Source organism: Eriocheir sinensis, chromosome 36 (assembly GCF_024679095.1).
Source record: "Eriocheir sinensis breed Jianghai 21 chromosome 36, ASM2467909v1, whole genome shotgun sequence".
NCBI lineage: Eukaryota > Metazoa > Arthropoda > Malacostraca > Decapoda > Varunidae > Eriocheir > Eriocheir sinensis.
This window is the reverse complement of record NC_066544.1, coordinates 8,893,036-8,908,187: the sequence shown is the minus strand read 5'-3', so window position 1 is coordinate 8,908,187 and position 15,152 is coordinate 8,893,036. Positions and strand designations below refer to the sequence as shown.

Here is a 15,152-nt window from a genome sequence, read left to right as displayed (position 1 = left end):
TTTTTTGTATATATCGTAGAATACCCTGTACGACAAACCAAATGCATCTATATATAGTCTTTTTTTTTAATTTATGTAGCAATAACTTATATTTAAGAAACTATAATAGCTTACCTTGACCTTTACATCAATGAAGTTGCCCTAAAAATAAATTATTTGTGTATGAATATTATATGCCATTGAACAAGTAAATATTGAGTACAAGAAAAACTATAGTTAAGGCAATGAAAAATAAATAACGTGTAAACAAGGGCGCCAGGGACCCTTCCTCCCCGCTCATGGCCGAGGTCCCGCCGCACGCCCGCAAGTTCCTCTTCCGCTCCTCCGGCAGCAGGAACCCGCCCGCCGAGTGCCTGGAGGTGCTCATCCCCGAGGTGAGGAGACTGGGGCGGCGCATGTCTTCATTATTTAGTATCTATATACTCTTGATAACGCCATACTAAAGCTTGTGAATGATCCTCCTTTTAACTCGGTAGCAGCGGGGACCATGTTTCTTAATGGTCCCTCTAAGCGAGAAAAAATCACCCCTCACACAAACCATTTAATATATATCAAAGCATTTGTGATCAATTTATGCATCATCTATTTTTGGGGGGTTAAAATCATGGCACAAATTTGGCCCGTCGCTGCTAAACGGTAAAGCCATAAATTTGACCCGTCGCTGCCACCAGGTTAATTAAGCATTTCCCCACTCAAAGTTTCTACGGGAGTGAGGAATGACTGGCCTTACCTAACCAATGCAATGCCAAAACGCACCATTACAAGCCTATTTACCTATCAGGAACACTAACAACCAGTGCAAGTCCGACATTCCACAGCGTCACCGTAACCAAACTGCCCAAGTCATTTTTCGGTGATTTCAAGATTTTTCTTTGTCATTTTTTCATCATGAGACTCAATTTTTGGTATATATAGTTGCCTTTGTCATTCAAGGTTTGAGTGTTCTAAAATTCGCCTTCACATTCCTCTCTAAATCATAAGCCAAATGCTACAATGATTTTTTGTTCAATTCCCCCAAAAGTAGAAAAAATCACTTTGGCAGGTGTACCTTTGAAGGTGATGGCATATATGAACAGAATGCACTTTGTTCTTTTTTATTTCATTGTTAAATATACTTATTCCACCTTTTCCTGTTCCTCAGTCTTTCCAATTTACCAAGTCACTGTAGGTGTGGCTGGCGAGATCATCGGATATGCCTTATCATCGCTGCCACCCTCCCTCTCTCACATATCGTTAACTAAGTCTAAACGAGAGAATTTACCGTTTACAGTTGATGAAGTTTCAGGCACCCCTCTTCTGCCAGCACAGCGCTCCGCAGGGCCGTCAACAATATGAACATATGAACGCAAGGAGTCCGCAAAAAGCCCACTGGCCTATACTTGGCAGCCCCTGTCTGCCTACTGCAAGTGGCAGTGTAGCACCTATCATCTACCCCCCCAAGCCTATCTCATCTCTTGAATGCAGTAATCTTGCCACATCCATACTCCTTCCTGCTCTCCTTAACCCGGTAGTAGCGAGGATCATGTTTCTTAATGGTCCCTCTAAGCGAGAAAAATGAGAAAAAATCATCACACACAAACCATTTCATAATATATATCGAAGCATTTGTGATCAGTTTATGTATCATCTATTTTTGGGGGTTTAAATCATGGCACAAATTTGGCCCGTCGCTGCTACACGGTAAAGCCACAAATTTGGCCCGACGCTGCTACCGGGTTAAACTTTTCCTCATTTACCTATGCCTCTGTAATACATACTATATCTAAATTTTTCTCATCTATATAACTAAATAACTTATCCTTCTTGTTTCTGAGACTTCTAGCATTAGCATAAAAACATTTCAAGCCTACATTCCTAGGTGTCCTATCTTTCCTATTTAATATCCTATTTCTATCCTCCTGCTGGCACCGGAATACCTTTTCTAACCTTTATTCCCTCATTGCTAATCCTATCCTGTCTAAGCCTACCATCTTGATTCTGGAGTGCATTGCCATCACCCCTTACACTTGCATCACCCATTACACTCTATCCTAACTGCTGTCTCCAGACATTTACTCAACACATCCACACCCTTTCTGCTCAGATGCACACCATCCTTCGCATACAGCTCCCTTCACCCAAAGAACCTATCCCATTCATCCACAAAATTCGTACCAGCATCCCTGCACAAAGCTCTCACCCGCTCATTCACACCAATGGCTCTAGACAGCCATTCCCCTACGGAGATCTCCTTACCTACCAAGGACCAAGGTAAAACTCCTGACACTACACACCTCATACCACTCTCCCTAATCTTCTGTATCACCTCCCTCTTCCTAGCTACTAACTCCTCAGACCCACCTGCCCTAACATCATTTCCACCTACATGCAACACTACTACACCCCCCCCCTGTCCATCCCACGTACTCTCCTCTTAGCTACCGCACTCACCTCTTTCACACCAGCACCAGACATACGCACACACTCCCTCCTACTTCCATCCCTCCCGCAGAAGGTACTATCTAAATACCTAACCTGTGAGTCCCCCACCACAAGAACCTGAGGTGGGCCACTCACACACTAAAAAATTATCATTGATGCACATTGGTGTAGAGTTGTAGGATTTAGTGAATGATTGAACCTTCAGCACTTTTTCGAAGGTTACTGGTGTCATTTAAAAAAAACTTGGCATTATCATAGTCATTTATAATGGAAAAAAAAATGTTGAGAGAGTGAGGTGGCAGCACAACTAGCACTCATAATGACTGAGGCAGCCCCACCTAAAGTGATTTGATAAAATGGAAAGGCTATGCCTGTGTGTACATAAGCATCCTGTCAGTGCCCAAGATTTAACGTTGCAACCCAAACATGCCTTGCTTAGTGACTTTCTGGTATTCATCCCTCATAGGACCTGTCACACTCCACTACATGACACCATTTTTTATTAATTATCAAGGTCAAGAGCAAGATCTTTTTATATAACTTCTCTTTTGGACGTTGCTCATTTCTGCGAAAGTTTTTTCCTTTATTTAAACTCCGCAGCCAGCCCCCCCTGTGTTTGTTAGGTTAGTTTTCATATTTATTAGTGAGTGCCAATTAACCCTTTCACGCACCAAAAGTTTAATAAGTTTCTCTTTCCACTGCAACATCTGCCTGGGGCTCCCTAGGGGGCCTCGCGGAATGGCCTGACCGTGCGTCAAAATTTTTTATCATGTCATCAATTTCACTCACGAGTATTCTTTTTTCCTGGCATTATTATATATTGTTGGTTTTGGAAGAGATTATTCTGCCTTATGAAAGAAAAAATATCAAGAAATGCAAATAAATAGCTAAGTTTACCGACTGAGAAAAAACAATTTAAAGGGACGACAATCGCACTCACAGGCTGCCTGCTGAGAGTCAACTAAACCACTGGCAATTATCACTTCAAATTCAACGGCACGAGAGAGTAGACAATTAGTTTATTTTATAGGTCTAGTTTGGATCATTTTTGACGCAAAAAATTTTGACGTGATTCTGAAAAATACTTTATTTTTGGTGAATTTTTAAAAATTTTTGACGCAATTCGAGTCAGAAGCTCATGTAGACAATTCCGTTTTGACACGAATCATGTCATGGTGCGTGAAAGGGTTAATGCTGGGAATTGGTTCTGCCATTGTGAGTTGGGTCCTTTTATAGATATTTACCCTCATGTGTTCCTCTCACTCCAGCTTCTCACTTTCCTCTCTTTAAGGGAAACTATTTTAGACATGTTCCACATACAGTAAGCCCTCACTATAATGAATAAATTGAGGGGAAGGGGGTGACGTTATATAAAAATGTTATATCTGAGGGATCTGAATTTTTTTGTAAATAACTAACTTTGTTCATTATATGTAACATTATATAGTATAAAGAATTTTGCTCATATAACAAAGTTTGTTTATTATATTAGCTGAAAGTTCACAAATTACGATAATTTCTGTTTAGACCGATGTTTGTTTATTACATGAAAGGTGGGGCACAGAAGGGCGAGATTGTAGTTGTTTACAGACGGGCAGACAAAGCTAGACTGACTAGACATGCACTACCCGCTTGGCTTTGTTTCTGCTGCCACCGGCCACTGAGCATGTACATCTTCAGCAAGTCCACTACCGAACAGAATCCTACTTTTACCGAACTTGTTTGGCAAATCCATTCATATAGCGAACTGGCACCAAAAGTTTAACGCCAAAATTTGTTATATCAAGGTCCATAACAGTGAGGGTTTACTGTGCCACACCTACCTTGCTTCTGTGAACTGTCAGTAATATGTTATTTTTACCAAGGCAATCAGTTTTATATATTTCAATTTCATCTTAATATTTTCCAATTCTTTATATTTTTTGGTTAGGTTAGACTTGCATGACTAATGTGTAGGAAAATTAGTGGTTTCTAAGAGTTTTACCATAGAACACCTGTAATATAGCTTACAAATATATTGTATGTAATGCCCAAAATAATTTGCATGCTTTGTTAACAGTGACAGTGTTCTTAATTAGGTGCATGCTCTGTGACAGTAATTTCAACACAAAAGTTTGCATGTATATTTCAAAGAAACAAGCTCATCTCACTACAGAAATCATCTGCATTCTCACAAGATTATTCAAGCTGTTCAGTTTTCCTTCAGCATTTGCGTAATTGATTTCAGCTTACTATATGATTGCCTTTCCAAGTTTTTCTATTTCATTGTATGTCTATACAGCTTTATTTATATATATATATATATATATATATATATATATATATATATATATATATATATATATATATATATATATATATATATATATATATACATACATACATACAGGCGTTCTCAGTAGTGTCACTGTCAAGTCAAACGATTGCATACAACACAGCATTTTTACTGAACACGAATTACAGCCCCGCTGCCAGACAACAGGAGCCACCGCCCAGGAATAGCTCGTGTATACGTCACTTCAGACCCAAGTACTCAGAGTGCACACTGTTGGAAGTAGAAAGATGGAGGAATTCAAAATTTTGTTCCTAGAGGATGGCTACTGATCACCTGTGCTTAATCCTTTGTATATGCCCCTCATCCAGCGGCAGACAAATTCTCGGTGGTAGGAGTTGTGTTTACAGTTCGCATGTATTAGCTCTGAGCCAACTCCAATTTTCTCCTTATTTTAGCTTGATGTCAACTATAATATTCCAAAAATATATATTTCCTCGCCTACACATGATGATTATGTTAACCCGGTAGCAGCAGGGATCATGTTTCTTAATGGTCCCTCCAAGTGAGAAAAATGAGAAAAAAATCACCCCTCACACAAACCATTTCATAATATATATCAAAGCATTTGTGATCAGATTATGTATCATCTATTTTGGGGGGTTTATATCATGGCACAAATTTGGTCCGTCGCTTCTACACGGTAAAGCCACAAATTTGGCCCGTCGCTGCTACCGGGTTAAGAGATGCTGCAAGAAATGCACCAACATGAAAAAACAGCTCTGCTCCAGGATTAAAGTCATAGCCACGAAATAGAGTAGGACAGCGCTGCCTAGCGGTCAAAAAGATGCGAAGTATCATCAGAAAACGCACCATCTTCCCTTCTTTCCCTTGCCTTTATCATTTTCAGGTTCTTTTTAATGTGAAATGACAAGAAAATAAATATTTCTTTATACAACACCAACTTTCTGGGTCTCAAAGAGCATTATATTTTATATTTTATTCCTCAAAACACTCCTACGGGAACTTGACTGCTGTGTGCTGTGGTTATACCTACTCGCTGATTGGCCGATGAAAAGCGTTTGCTGGTGTCACGGAGGACATTCGATCCCATTTGCATCTGTTTGCTCTCGTTTGAGTTATCGATGACACTACTATATATATATATATATATATATATATATATATATATATATATATATATATATATATATATATATATATATATATATATATATATATATATATATATATAATATATATATATGAAGCTGAAACAAGGAATATGTAAATTCATATATTGATCTCTTTAATTATTTGTGCCTGCTTGCTTGAGTTTCATCAGTTGTATGGCTTTTACCACCTTCTGTAGGTATAACATATGGCTGTTTAAACTAATCAGATGCCCTCATACATGTTTTTTATTTTACTCTTACACTTGACAAAAAGGAAATACATGAAATATATTCCTTTACTAAGCAACAGCTACTGTGCTTCACATAGTATGCTTGACAGCCCCATGTGTCCTGTTACAGGTGGTAAGCCCCAGCTATGGCATGTACACATGGCCCTGTGCCCCAGTCTTGGCACAGTATGTGTGGTACCACCGCAGGGCCTTTGCTAACCGCACAGTCCTAGAGATTGGTGCTGGCACGGCTCTTCCAGGGATTGTGGCTGCAAAGTGTGGCGCTCAGGTGATCCTCTCAGACTCGGGACAGCTGCCTAAGTGCCTCAGAAACTGCCAGGTGTCCTGCCAGGCTAATGGCTTGGCAGGCTCTGTGGCAGTGATAGGCCTCACTTGGGGGGTTTTCACACCTGAGTTGCTACACCTGGACCCAATAGATGTCATCCTGGGATCTGACTGCTTCTATGACCCAACAGTGTTTGAGGATGTTTTGGTGACTGTGTCCTACCTGCTGGAACACAATCCTGGTGCACACTTTATATTTTCCTACCAGGAGCGAGCCTCTGACTGGTCCCTGGAGCACCTGCTGCACAAATGGAATTTATCCTGCACACAACTGCCTTTGTTGACCTTTGATGCTGACAGAACCAATATTGCTGAGTCCAACCTGCCTGGCTCTCACACTATTCATGTGTTTCAGATCACCAGGAGCTCCACCACCTGAGAAGTGAGGCAACCACAGTGGACTGACAGTCTTGTCACTGTCCTGCTCAGAAGAAACACAGCATACTGTTTCCAGTCCTGAGGAGCTAAATGGCATCTCGCAACGCTTTCAAGGTGTTTGTTGGCAACATACCGTGGACAGTGGGGCACAGGGAGCTTCGCCAACACTTCTCACAGTTTGGCCATGTTGTGAACTCAAATGTAATATTTGATCGGTCCACTGGGTTGAGTAAACACTTTGGCTTTATTCTGTTTGCCAATAGGACTGGCTATGATACTGCTTTGAACAAAGGCACACATCTACTAGAGGGAAACATCTTAGATGTTTTTCCCTCAAAATAGTTAGAAAAAAAATTATGTAACTGATACAATAGGGTTCATGTTACATACTATACATAGACTTGTGCTGGAATTCTGAAAACTCAACAAAATGGAAGACTTAGATGATAGTGACCCAATTGAAGGGGACATGGAAGCCCAGTTTAATAAAGCTGCAGCTTACCTACAAACTCTGGCAAACACCTTGCCCCAGGACAAATTACTGCACTTCTATGCGAGATATAAACAAGCAACTGAAGGTCCTTGCAATATCTCCAAGCCTGGTTTCTTTGACTTCAAGGGTAAACAGAAATGGGAAGCATGGAAGAGCATGGGTGACCTGAGCAAAGAGAATGCCATGAAGGAATATGTAAATGCCATGAGAGAAACAGACCCAGAGTGGGAACTGAAGGCCACTAGTGAGAAGGGTGGGTCTTCCAGCTGGGTGAGGGTCAGCACACTACAGCAGCAGCCAGAAGACATCACCAAGGATGAAGAAAAAAACTCCTTTGACTGGGTGAAAGAAAACAACGTAGAGAAAGTGAAGAATCTGCAGCGTGGAGAAATGATGGAGAAAGATGAGAATGGAATGACACTCCTCCACTGGGCTGCTGACAGGGGACACCAAGAGATTGTCAAATATCTTCTTGAACAAAAGTTGGATGTCAATGCACAGGACAGTGAAGGGCAGACAGCTCTCCACTTTGCTGCATCGTGCAGCCACCTGGAGGTTATCAGGGTCCTGCTGGATCATGGAGGAGACCCCACCATCCAGGATGCTGATGGCCTCCAGCCTGAGGAATGTGCTGAAGAGACAGATGTTAAGAGGATGTTAAAGACCTAGTAGTGTTCATGAGGGCAATGCTTCAGCAACCCCATCCTGTTCCTTCATTTTGGAAGTTTAAATAAACTGCTGCACATTTTATCCTCAAAAACATTTGCATTATTGAATTTAAGCTTTCATTTATGTACAAAGTATTTTTTTGTAACAATAAAAAGCAATGGACTTCTTAGTTCCTTTCCCCTATTGACAGTACAATGTGTGCCGTGTGACTTCACAAAATGATTTCATGATCAATGATTTTCATGCATTCTATACAGTGGCTGTATAGTACTGTTGCTCTAGACTGTGAGTTTGGCCATGATCACAAAAATCTCTTTTCCATTATAAAACTATGATGTTCCTTACCGCATCAAGTCCAAGATCAGACCATAAAGCTATTTCAATCATTGTTGCAAAAGAAAGAAAGGCCAATTTCAGTAGTGTAAATGCCAACATAGGTATACTGTATTTCTTTTATAAGGTATTTCCATGCACTGCTATCCCAAAAAGGGGGGATCACAAACAAGGAGTCGAGCAAAATAGAGATTAAGGCTGTAAACCAACACGACCAGCCCTTGGCAATGGTAAAAATAGGTAAATAAAAGAGTCTCAAACTTTGTGCATATTTATCACTAGTAATATTTTTGTTTATTTTTTACAAAATATGGCAAGGCACCTATTTACTATGTTTCTTAGAAAATAAGTTCCTACCACTATGAATGAGCTGCCATACACTTATTCTTTTCATGACAAACCACCTGAACTTCTTAAAGCCAAAACAGATAACCTACTAGTTCAGGTACCGACCAACTTGGTGGATTGAGAAGACGTGAGAACAATGTGCTTCACATTCAACCGTATATATATAATATAAAAATGTAAAAAGACATTTGCTATATAGTAAATAAATAATATATATTCTATATATCTATACAGAGATAACACAGAAAGAGATGCAGTCACTTGACTAGGAAGACACATACTCATTCCTACTTCTTGACCTCCCTGTGGTACCAGCTGTGGGAGCTCAACCATCACCAAATAAACCAAATAAAAAGTGCTAAAAGTAAAGCAAATTTTAGTGACCTCCCAGACTGTCTGTGACTGAGGGAGGGTACACCAAGTGGCTGTTAGGAGGCAGCACAGCACACCATATGTGTTGTGATGGTTGGCACACCACGGCAACACAATCCATAGATTTGCTTAATGTCAGTATAAAATAAATCAATTTTCAATAATACATTGAAATATACAATTAATAGCTGGGAAAGCTTCAACCTAAATTAAAAAGTAAAAAAAAAAAATAAGAGCACATACTTAGTACATTCTCAATGTAAAACTATTTTTGGAATGCTTTCTTTGTGCATAATGCACTCAGGTTTGAAACGTACAAGTAGAATTCAAGGAAGATGTGGCAGTGATCCAATTATTAAGACTGACTTTGTGCAACCATTACAAGTACATGACTTGCATGAATATCATAAGTACAAATACAAGATACAATAGAGTTGAAAGTAGATACTAAAATGAATGAATGACTGAACAAAAGTATGCAAAGTCATTTGTCTCAAAGGAATAAAACTGTAGTCAGATGAAACACTGTACTGCAAACCTTTCTGTGCAATGCAAGAACTTAACTTAGCCTCTCTTTACTGATAAAGAGACAAACAAACCCTGACATATTCACCACTCTATGTGGAGCTATCATTAAAACCAAGTACTAAAAGTAACTTTGTAATTGAAAATTCTCAGGCTCTTGAAAAAGGGGAAAAACTAACTTTTATGTAGTGAGCAGATACGTCATATCTTTGGGAGGATGGAAAAGCTATGTTGAGCAAGACTTGTGGTGTTTTGAGGCTCACCCAGCACATCTTCCTCTTCAAATCCCCTAGTGTTATATAATAATAATTATAATTATGATTAAGAGATTCCACTGCACAACACATCACAACACTAAGTGCAGTAGTATCTAAAATACCAGATAAAAAACTAGGCCAAAAAGTTAATGAGTTGAGCACCACATTTATGATAAAACATCTTAAAAATGATGCAAATACACTTTCTCTGAAGGATGTAGACAGGATAATATACCCTGTTGTTCTAGTACTCACATAACAATCCAATGTCTCTAACACATTAATGCCTAGGTCCTAAGGGGATCACTGGGGTTAATGGTATCGCTGGCTGGTACCTCCCCTTCAGTAGAAATATGTAGTGGGTCCCCAGACTGGTCAGGGATGGTGATGAGCATCTTTTCACCAGCATCTGATGAGTTGCTGCTTTCCGACGACTGAGAAGGGTTTGGCAGGCTCTGCGGGGATAAATATATCTCTCATTCTCTTAACATTATAACAACCAATTTCATTACTTAACCCTGCAACCTGCATCAACCAAAATGGGTGTCAAAAATCAAGAGAAATAAAAGGACTTAAAGAAGAGGTGTACCCAATGAAATAAGTGACACATTCATTGACTTGCACTTCACCCTTTCATTCCAAGCTGTAATGCATGACAGATCCGGTGGAGTTTTATTGAGCCTTAATTGGATTTAAACAACTTAACAGTAATACTGTATTTCTTCTGCACAAATAATTTCAGTACTTTTCTCACCAACATTAGTAACACAAAGCACAAAACATAAGGAAAACAGGGTAATTCATCAAAAAGTGGAAACTTCTTGGCATAGAGGTCTTGAACAATGAAAAATCATTACAAACAAAGGGGGATCTACAAGAAAGCAAAAGACACAAGCACAAAAAGACAACCAGTTTGAGATAGCTTACCCCACGTCCCCCACAGAGTACACGGACACGTCACTTACGTTTGAGAGAACACTCCAGTTACTCACCATCCCTTTAGTCTTGGTGTGTGTCTTGACATGCTTTGAGAGATGATCTGATCGCATGAACCTCTTCTGGCACTCAGGGCAGTGAAACCTCTTCTCCCCCGTGTGTGTCCTCTTGTGCCGCTGTTAAAGGGTGAGAGGATATGGTGCTTAATGATTAATGGTGGACAGCCACAAGGAGATTGCACATTAAACTTGGATAATGATGAATCTAAGTTTAGGCAATGAAAATCAAAGATAGTGCAGGCAGAAATCAAGATACCTGTGCAATAGGGTAAAATGGCAAAACTTACACTTTGACCCATGATAACCATTGAAAGTGGAATATTCCACAAGCCAACACACACACACACACACCTGGAGTTCATCAGAGCGGGTGAATCTCTTGTTACAAAACAGCCATGAGCAGATGAAGGGTCGTTCTCCAGAGTGCCACCTGAGATGTGCCCGCAGGTGTGAGGTCTTGCCATACATTTTGTTGCAGCCGGGAATGTGACACACATGCACCTTCTTCTTGTTATCACCCCCACGGTCTCCGTCCTTACAGTTGGGGCAGGTGCAGGCCACTCGTCGTAGTCGTGTCTTACCCGTTTCTGTGGTCGGAGAGTCATCTGGCTGTGGCACTACCTGAGCCTGGTTCACCTGGCCTCCCGTTGACACCACCCATTTGGTGCCTTCAGCGTCTCCTTGCAGCCCACTGGCACCTGAAGTCAGAGTTTAGTCTATTAAATGCCTTCTTAATGGTAAAGGAAGCAAAAGAAAGCAAACTGAAAAAAAGGATATTTACATAGCTGCTTCAATCATTACTAGGTACTTCACCTCAAGCAACCAATCTTATTCAACTTTGGCTTTCAGAAAGGATGATCCTTAAATGATAATGAAAATCATATCCAATAGTATGAGTTTGTATACCATAAAATGCATCCATTAAGATTTTAGCTCTTGGTTACCTCCTAGAATAGAACTCTATTCAACCTTTAAAGATGAACATGTGCTTCAAAAAAATGATAATGCCAAGTTGTCTTTTTCCTTGTCTAATAAAAAAAAATGCATCACAGGTCCTAACCATCAGTCAGTTGCTTACTAATGATCTGGGCTCCTCCAGGCAGGATCTGCGTAGGGATAGCACTGGTGACTGGCTGGGCGGAGGAGGTGGGTACAGCATTCAAGGTGGAGACAGATATTGGTTGAGATGCACCTGCTATGGAGGATGTCAGGGTCTGAAGGGAGGATGGTGAGATCACCTGCACCTGTAGTAATGCCATAAAGAATGGTTAGGAAAGGACAATATGAATACTCAGAAGAATAGCCAAGTTCATTCATATATCAATGTATGGATGACTGTGAAGACAGACTAATGATAGTAAGGGAATATACATGAAAACTAAAAGTAAACTATACTAAATAAGCTCAACTGCCTATTAATATCAAAACCAAATACATCAATACCACAATAATCAGTGTATCAATATGATGCACATGCTAGAGGATATGAATCTTACTTGGCCAAGACCAGGAATGTGCTGGAACACAGGCTGAACCACCTGTATCTGGGGGATCTGAATTGTGTTTTGTTGCGCTGCCACAGCAGTGGCAGGGGCACCTGCACGTAGCTGTGATGTCTGACTCACTGGCACCACAGTCACACCACCACCAACTGACCCTGGTAACTGGAAACACAGAGGTTGTTTACTGTTCATCATCATCATTTCATCGACGCCTGCTCCTAGGAGCTCCCACGAGGGGGTGGCCACGGCAGAAGAGCTTCCGACTTTCTCTATCCAGACACTCCCTCCATTACTGTTCATATTCTGAATAACAAAAGCAATGCATGAGTAGTTTAGATCAGTAAATTGGGGAAAATAGTTTTTACTCAGCAGTTATTTATCAAGTCTGCTAAGTCCAAAATTATTATCAACCATCATACATCAGAGAGAAAACTTGACAAATGAGAGAACTAATATGTACATGCGTCAACCATTTTATGAACGTTCAGGCAATGAAAATATGCTGATGTTTTAACTTCAATGATTTACTACCCTTCACTCAACAAATGCCAAAATTCAATTTAATATTTCTATTAGTGGGCAATTTTATACTGGGTCAATTCTCTATCAACTGATTTCCAAATACCACCCTCTTCCTTTTCCTTCTTTGCATACCCCCCCCTCCCTCTCCCTCAAAACAGCACCACTAATGTGGAAAACACATTATTCACTTAACCAATAAATAGAATTGAAGATTCATTACTTATGCCTGCACTCATGACTCATCAGTTAGTGTATACATATTTTATGACAAAATTAACACACCTGAGGGGAGACAGTGATGCCCTGTGGCAGCAGCTGAGAGTTGTTGGCCACAGTAATGCTGGTGCCAGGACCAACCACCTGAGAGGGACTGCTGGCTGTGATATTCCCATTGTTACCAGATGTCACCTGCAATGAAACAGTGGTAGTGTAATTGCATTATTTTCTCACTATTATTAATTTAACCTCACTGTCTGGAAGATACGTCAGACAGTTCTCACAACGTACTGACCTGCTGAGCCACCTGCTGCTTGTTATCAGAGGAGGCATTGCTGACAGTGTTGGTGTGGCTGCCTGGGATGGCCACTGAGGGTGTGGAGATGGTGGAGGTGGTCCAGGTGGAGGTGGTGATGGGCTGTGAGGAGGCAAGCTGGGTCATGGTGGCAGCAGAGCCCAGACTGGCAGACCCGAGGGACATCATGTTGGACGCACTGCCCCACACCATCTGTACCTGCTGCACCTGGCCGTTGGGCAGCAGGATCTGGGCAAATTGAGGCTGCGCCTGCACCTGCTGAGTAATGGACACTTTGTTCTTCTCCGTCTTCCATTATTTACAATAACTGAATGACTCCTCTTGCTGCTCTATCTATTGACTGCTGAGTGTGGGCAACACATAACTCCATAAATTTAAGGCCTACTGATATTTAATAAGTTAAGTGTTCCACTAGGAACAGGATTTTTCACTGACTATTGACTATGATGACTGCCACTTCCAACCACAAAGTATTAATGTATATGGATCTCATTTGGTTAAAAGGAAAATTAAAATACCATGCAATCCCTTTATGAACAATCTGGATCTGGACAATAAAACCCAATAATTACATATATCAGAGGGATTGCATTTTGAGTGTTGAGATATGTGGCTTTACCTGTGCCAGCTGGGGCATGACCTGCAGTGTCTGTCCATTGGCCTGCATGACATTGGGGATGACAGGGATCTGCACTGGAAAGGGGATGGTCTGCAGCACCGTTTGTCCGCCTGCTGTGGAGATTGGGATTTGAACAGGGATAGTGGCTTGCGGCACACCTGACTGCATCACCTGTGTTGCCATCTGGCCCACCTGTGTGGCCTGGGCAGGGGCCGCCTGTCCACCTGCTGCAGTGGCCGTGCCTGTAGGCCGCACGCTCCCGACGCTCCCCACGGTGATGGGCTGGGAAAGGAGACCAATGGTGAGGTAGATTGACAAAGAACTTTTTTTTTATGTTGTTACAAACACTATTATTACAAGAATGTCTGTATAAAGCAGAGGAAAGACTGCAGAGCAGGAAAAATGTAGGTTCCCAGGGTTGGGTCCAAGTACAGGTGACTGTACTTAAGTCCAAGTCTAAGTACCTATATATTTTTCAAGTACAAGTACAAATATAAGTACAGTCACTTTGCCATGTACTTAACTCCAAGTCCAAGTACATGTCACTGTACTTAAGTACAAGTACTTTGTGATCAAAAGTTCCTGTCACCGATTCATAAAGCACAAAAGTTAGTAGTTTTCCTATATACACATTAAATGAGACATAATAATATTACACTACAATATCATAACACTCTATGTACATATTTACCCAATAGTATCATCACAAAGTTCACTAGAATCTATATTTGTACAGTATATAACTTTTGATCAAATACAATGTACCTGTTTGTACTTAATGTACTTAGTATTTTACAAGTACTTTGGGTCTAAGTACAACTGATTTTTTTAAACTCCCAAGTATAAGTACTAGAACATGAAAATATCTACTTGGACCCAACCCTGTAGGTTCCTCTTCCCTCACCTGGCCCACGCTCTGCACATTCTGTAAAATGTTCTGTGCACGGATGATCTGGCCGGCGGGGGCGAAGATTGCTTGGTTGCCGGCGATCTGTATCTGCTGAGTGGCCGCCGCTGCAGTTGGGGCATGTTGAACCGAGGCCGGGATGTAAATAGCTTCCTGCCCATCAATAGTTACAGTCTGCATCTGTGCCTGGGGCATCACCGAGTACGTCTGTCCATTAGCCGTGATGATCTGCGTCCCCTGGGCCGCCTCCCGGGCCT

General features: G+C 41.0%; 3 protein-coding genes across 9 annotated transcripts in view; 2 read left to right on the top strand and 1 right to left on the bottom strand.

The window, feature by feature from the left end:
- The first annotated feature begins 224 nt into the window (after positions 1–224).
- On the top strand, positions 225–6,822 carry LOC127007978 (histone-arginine methyltransferase METTL23-like). The gene is made up of 2 exons (XM_050879523.1): positions 225–374; positions 6,229–6,822. The coding sequence occupies exons 1-2, from the start codon at positions 279–281 to the stop codon at positions 6,820–6,822; spliced, it is 690 nt and encodes a 229-aa protein (XP_050735480.1). The 5' UTR covers positions 225–278.
- Positions 6,823–7,117: 295 nt separating this feature from the next.
- On the top strand, positions 7,118–8,146 carry LOC127007726 (acyl-CoA-binding domain-containing protein 6-like). Its single transcript, XM_050878975.1, has one exon. It carries the CDS (start codon positions 7,252–7,254, stop codon positions 7,981–7,983), a length of 732 nt encoding a protein of 243 aa, XP_050734932.1. The 5' UTR covers positions 7,118–7,251; the 3' UTR covers positions 7,984–8,146.
- Positions 8,147–8,574: 428 nt separating this feature from the next.
- LOC127007722 (transcription factor Sp9-like) overlaps positions 8,575–15,152 on the bottom strand; it is an 8,904-nt gene continuing 2,326 nt past the window's right edge. For 2 of the 7 annotated variants that reach the window (XM_050878965.1, XM_050878969.1), the window contains exons 2-10: positions 14,893–15,150; positions 13,989–14,270; positions 13,349–13,627; positions 13,120–13,245; positions 12,310–12,618; positions 11,874–12,057; positions 11,165–11,511; positions 10,784–10,930; positions 8,575–10,273 (exon numbers count right to left, since the gene is read on the bottom strand). In XM_050878965.1, coding sequence (XP_050734922.1) covers positions 10,106–10,273; positions 10,784–10,930; positions 11,165–11,511; positions 11,874–12,057; positions 12,310–12,618; positions 13,120–13,245; positions 13,349–13,627; positions 13,989–14,270; positions 14,893–15,150 — 2,100 coding nt within the window. In that variant the 3' untranslated portion in view covers positions 8,575–10,105. The remainder of the gene's footprint in view (positions 10,274–10,783; positions 10,931–11,164; positions 11,512–11,873; positions 12,058–12,309; positions 12,619–13,119; positions 13,246–13,348; positions 13,628–13,988; positions 14,271–14,892; positions 15,151–15,152) is intronic. The other 5 variants (XM_050878968.1, XM_050878967.1, XM_050878970.1 and 2 more) reach the window with 5 other exon arrangements.